Source organism: Babylonia areolata, chromosome 21, assembly GCF_041734735.1.
Source record: "Babylonia areolata isolate BAREFJ2019XMU chromosome 21, ASM4173473v1, whole genome shotgun sequence".
Taxonomy (NCBI): domain Eukaryota; kingdom Metazoa; phylum Mollusca; class Gastropoda; order Neogastropoda; family Buccinidae; genus Babylonia; species Babylonia areolata.
The window spans coordinates 12,730,126-12,736,125 of NC_134896.1; the positions used below are offsets into that span (position 1 = coordinate 12,730,126).

General features: G+C 46.9%; 1 protein-coding gene across 1 annotated transcript in view; it reads right to left on the reverse strand.

Annotated features, from left to right (window-relative positions):
• The window catches only part of LOC143296556 (homeobox protein unc-42-like), a 67,939-nt gene extending 62,355 nt beyond the window's left edge, over positions 1 to 5,584 (reverse strand). Inside the window, exons 1-3 of the mRNA XM_076608579.1 lie at positions 5,575 to 5,584; positions 2,753 to 2,865; positions 2,447 to 2,623 (exon numbers count right to left, since the gene is read on the reverse strand). Coding sequence (XP_076464694.1) covers positions 2,447 to 2,623; positions 2,753 to 2,865; positions 5,575 to 5,584 — 300 coding nt within the window. The remainder of the gene's footprint in view (positions 1 to 2,446; positions 2,624 to 2,752; positions 2,866 to 5,574) is intronic.
• Between the last annotated feature and the right edge of the window lie 416 nt (positions 5,585 to 6,000).

The following is a 6,000-nucleotide window of genomic DNA, read 5'->3' on the forward strand; positions in this document are numbered from 1 at the left end:
CAGTCTAGAATTCAAGCGGAAAGGTTGTGAACGGATGGTGGACAGGACAGACCTTGTGTGATCTGATGGTACAGGTGTGCTCTTCGACCCTCGGTCCAGTCTGTCTGTCTGTCTCTTCAGTATCAGTAGCTCAAGGAGGCGTCACTGCGTTCGGACAAATCCATATACGCTACACCACATCTGCCAAGCAGATGCCTGACCAGCAGCGTAACCCAACGCGCTTAGTCAGGCCTTGAGAAACAAAAAATCTCTCTCTCTCTCTCTCTCTCTCTCTCTCTCTCTCTCTCTCTCTCTCTCTATATATATATATATATATATATATATATATATATATATAAGCGTACATACATAAATAATAATTATGATGAAAAAAAAAAAAAAAAAAAAAAAGCTCAGCGTTAGTGTCTCACTCAAACCAGTCACTGTACAATTCTGTTTTCCTATATCCCTTCATCCTTACTCACTATTCATTTCCACTCTTTGCTTGAAGACAGACATCACACACACACACACACACACACACACACACACACATGCACGCACGCACACACACACACGCGCGCGCGCGCGCACTGAAATGTATAGGTTCTCGAGAGGCAGAGTAAGTATATCTCGACTCTGTAAGAATTATTTTCATTAACTGTCTGTGCTTTTGGGGCTATTAAGCACAATCTTGCTCGGTGTGTGTGTGTGTGTGTGTGTGTGTTTGCGCTTGCATGCGTGTGTGCGTGCGTGTGCGTGCGCATGTGTTTGTGCGTGCGTGTGCGTGCGCATGTGTTTGTGCGTGCGTGTGTGTGTGTGTGTGTGTGTGTGTGTGTTCTGCGCATTGTACTGGGTTCACAGAGAAAAACTGAGTGTATGAATGGATTTTCATGTACTAAAGGCACAGAATCATTTCAGACATATTCTTACTGTAAGAAATATAATAATGATAATAAAATAAAATGAAAATAGATTAAAAAAAAAAAAAGAACAAAGGGAAAGGAAAGAAGAGGAAGAAAAAGCAGCAGGAGTGCAGGGCATCAGTGTGCTACAGAGCAGGAGTGCAGGGCATCAGAGTGCTACAGAGCAGGAGTGCAGGGCATCAGAGTGCTACAGAGCACAGTGCAGGGCATCAGAGTGCTACAGAGCACAGTGCAGGGCATCAGAGTGCTACAGAGCAGGAGTGCAGGGCATCAGTGTGCTACAGAGCAGGAGTGCAGGGCATCAGTGTGCTACAGAGCAGGAGTGCAGGGCATCAGTGTGCTACAGAGCAGGAGTGCAGGGCATCAGAGTGCTACAGAGCAGGAGTGCAGGGCATCAGTGTGCTACAGAGCAGGAGTGCAGGGCATCAGAGTGCTACAGAGCAGGAGTGCAGGGCATCAGAATGCTACAGAACACAGTGCAGGGCACCAGAGTGCTACAGAGCACAGTGCAGGGCATCAGAGTGCTACAGAGCAGTGCAGGGCACCAGAGTGCTACAGAGCAGAGTGCAGGGCATCAGAGTGCTACAGAACACAGTGCAGGGCATCAGAGTGCTACAGAGCACAGTGCAGGGCATCAGAGTGCTACAGAACAGGAGTGCAGGGCATCAGAGTGCTACAGAGCAGGAGTGCAGGGCATCAGAGTGCTACAGAACACAGTGCAGGGCATCAGAATTCTACAGAGCACGAGTGCAGGGCATCAGAGTGCTACAGAACACAGTGCAGGGCATCAGAGTGCTACAGAGCAGGAGTGCAGGGCATCAGAGTGCTACAGAGCACAGTGCAGGGCATCAGAGTGCTACAGAGCACAGTGCAGGGCATCAGAGTGCTACAGAGCAGGAGTGCAGGGCATCAGAGTGCTACAGAACACACAGTTCTCTCTGTGCGGGGGGCTCTTGCACCGTTCTCAGTGTGGGCCATGGGATCTCCACAAAGACACGTCAGGTTGGCAAGACCTCGTAGATCTCACGACATGATATGACAATGGCTTTCAGAAACACCAGAGAAATGTTCCTCATGGTCAGGAGATGGACAGACCATCCTAGTTTTATTGGATGCAGTGTATTGTGTGTGTGTGTGTGTGTGTGTGCGTGTATATAAATTATATATATATATATATATATATATATATATATATATATATATATATATATATATATATATATAACACTTTTTTTTCCTGAACAGCATTCACGTCGAGCAAAGCGAAGCAAGAAACAAGCATTGCTTGTATAAGTTAAAAACAGAAAAAAAAGAAAAAAAACAACAAAAGAATGAGTCGCTCTGGTGTGTGTCTGTGTATATTTGTATGTCCGTGTGTGTTTAAAAAAAAGAAATTAAAATAAAAAAAAAGAAGAACTATTCATGACTTAATTCATCAGAATCGAACCGAAACGAACCACCGAACATCCCCCAACCCACACCCCCCAACCCTCGCACCTACCCCCTACCCCCTACCCCACGCCTCCCCTCCCACTCCTCACCTGGATGCGGGCCTCGTTCAGTTTGGTGATGCGGGCCAGCTCCTCGCGGCAGTAGATGTCCGGGTAGTGCGACTTGGCGAAGGCGTTCTCCAACTCCCTCAGCTGCTCCTGGGTGAACGTCGTCCGGTGTCGGCGCCGGGCCGGGGTCGGGCAGGTGCCCGTGCTAGGCGTGTGCCCCTGGGCCGGGGACGACGAGTTGGCTTGCTGCACGTGCGGGGACTGCTGCGGCGGCTGGCCTCCGGGCGGCGCCAGGCCCGAGGAACCTCCTCCTCCTCCTCCTCCCCCCGCTGCTGCTGCTGCTGCTGCTGAAGAGGCGGCGGAGGCCGAGGCGGAGGAGGAGGAGGAGGAGGACAGGGAGAGGGACAGTGAGACGGGGCTGGCTCCTTCTGACTTGATCTTCTTGAAGGCGCCTTCCTGGCCTGCAACGTCCGGTGGTGGTGGTTGGTGGTCGTAGTGGTTGGTGGTGGCGTCAGCATTGAGGGTTTTGGGAAAAGAAAAAAAAAACAGAAGGGAAGAAACGTTTTAAAAGATGAAGCAGCAAGTTAAAAGGTTAGAAATACATACAATGCAACAATGTTCAAAATCTTTGACGTATACGTGTATAGCAGCAATGTTTTAACTGAGGTTGGTCATGTATACATAGCAGGAATGTTTAAAAGGTTAGGCATACAATGTGTGTTAGCAATGTATGAAAGGTTGAACATACATGTCTCATAACAGGAATAGTGAAAAGGTTGGTCATGTCTGCATAGCAGCAATGTTTAAAAGGTTTGACATGTATGCATAGCAGCAATGTTTAAAGATCAGTCATATATGCCCAGCAGCGATGTTTAAAAGGTGAGACATTTACGTATAGCAGCAATGTTTAAAATTGGAAATATCTGTATAGGAGCAATGTTTTAGAGGTTAGACATGTATGCATGGCTGCGATGTTAAAAGGTCAGACATATATGTACAGCAGCATTGTTTAAAAGTTTACACATTTGTACACAGAAGCAATGTTTTAAAAAGTTGGACATACATGTGTAGGAGCAATGTTTAAAAGGCTGGACATATATGTACAACAGCAATGTTTAAAAGGCTGGACATTTATGAACAGCAGCAATGTTTAGAAGGCTGGACATATATTTACAGCAGGAATGTTTAAAAGGCTGGACATATATGTACAGCAGCAATGATTAAATGGCTGGTCATATATGTACAGCAGCAATGTTTAAAAGGCTGGACATATATGTACAGCAGCAATGTTTAAAAGGCTGGACATATATGCACAGCAGCAATGTTTAAAAGTCTGGACATATATGTACAGCAGTAATGTTTAAAAGGCTGGACACACACACACACACACGTCACGCTGTCAGGCAATGCCACGTTTCCTCTCTGTCGAGGAGGGAGGAAGGTGGCAGAACAGTGTACAAGCATATCTACCAATACAGTGCCCGTGAGGGTCTGAGTTTGAATCCCAGTCTCACGCTTTCTCCCAAGTTTGACTAGAAATTCATACTGAGCGTCTCGTCGTTAAGAATAAGACACTAAAACTGAGATCACGTGTGCAGCACGCACTTGGCGCACTGATAAAAAAAAAAAATAAAAAAAATAACCCCATGGCAATACAAGTGTGGTCCTCTGGCAAAATTCTCAGAAGAAATCCACTCTGACGGGTACACAAACAAGGTGTGGAGTGATGGCCTAGAGGTAACGCGTCCGCCTAGGAAGCGTGAGAATCTGAGTGCGCTGGTTCAAATCACGGCTCAGCCGCCGATATTTTCTCCCCCTCCACTAGATCATGAGTGGTGGTCTGGACGCTAGTAATTCGGATGAGACGATAAACCGAGGTCCCGTGTGCAACATGCACTTAGCGCACGTAAAAGAACCCACGGCAACAAAAGGGTTGTTCCTGGCAAAATTCTGTAGAAAAATCCACTTCGATAGGAAAAACAAATAAAACTGCAAGCAGGGGGAAAAAAAAAGAAAAAAAAAGAGGTGGCGCTGTTGTGTAGCGACGCGCTCTACCTGGGGAAAGCAGCCCGAATTTCACACAGAGAAATCTGTTGCGATAAAAAGAAATACAAATACAAATACAAATTATGCATGCACTTAACGCCTGACAGTGAAACTCAACGACATTATAAACAACTGATTGCCCAATCAACAGGAAACAACCAGCGCTATATAGCTTAGGTGGCTGGTTGGTAAGTCCTTCTCTGAGGTTGTCGAGTATGACAGAATCCCCGCCACAACCTGAGCTGTGGGTGGATAGAGAAGCGAAAAGGTGTGGGAAATAGAGGTGGGGGGCGTGGGGCGGTGTTGGAGGCGGAGCGATGATGGAGATCATGAAAGGCGAGGGGAGGGTTGGGGGTTCCGGGAGGGGTGTGGGGGTTGGGGCTAAAAGCTTTGCGCGTTCTAATCAATCAATCATGGTCAGCAAATTAATGGACAATAATAATTATCATTGTGCTGGTGTCTGAGGTGAATCCCTCTTTGTGCGTGCAAGCGCGCGCGTGCATTCACAAACACACACACACACACACACACACACACGAACTAAACAGTCAACATGCCCACTTTCACAGTGAAGGGTTTAACATGGCGGCACAGCTCACGGACCGAACAGCGTGCACGTGAGACCTGTAGCTCACTTGACGCAGTGTGTTTGTCAACGAAGTACACTTAACCCCACAGGGAGGAGAGGATTGGAGGGGAGGGGGGGAAGGGGGGGGAGGGGGGGGGGGGGGAGAGAGAGGGCAGGGGGGTCTTAACGAACACGGAAACTATTCACTTCCTCTTGCATGGCCTTAATTTTCGAACAGCACAAACCCGGACATCCTCCGGTAAACAAAACCACGAACACACACACACTGGAGAGAATTCACACGCTCCAGACCACCCACGACCAACAAAACAAAAACATCACCCACGAACAATTTAACAAAGACATCACCCACGAGCAACATAACAAAGACATTCCCACGAACAACATAACAAAGACATCTCCCACCAACAATATAACAAAGACATCTCCCACCAACAATATAATAAAGACATCTCCCACCAACAATATAACCCAAACATATCCACTAAACAATATGATAAACAACGAACAATAACATGACCATGAGGTCACTCACCCACGAACATAATGACAAGACATCACCCACGAACAGATTATGACGAAGGCACTACTCAAGAACAACAAATGACCAAGACACGAACCACGAAAAACACATGACGAGGAAACCAACTGCTATGACCAAGGCACCACTCACGAAAAAACATATGACCTAGACATTACCCACGTAAAGCAAGTGACTTGGACACTACCCACGTAAAGCATATGACCTAGACATTACCCACGTAAAGCATGTGACTTGGACATTACCCACGTAAAGCATATGACCTGAACATTACCCACGTAAAGCATATGACCTGGACACTACCCACGTAAAGCATATGACCTAGACACTACCCACGTAAAGCATATGACCTAGACACTACCCACGTAAAGCATGTGACTTGGACATTACCCATGTAAAGCAAGTGACCTGGACACTACC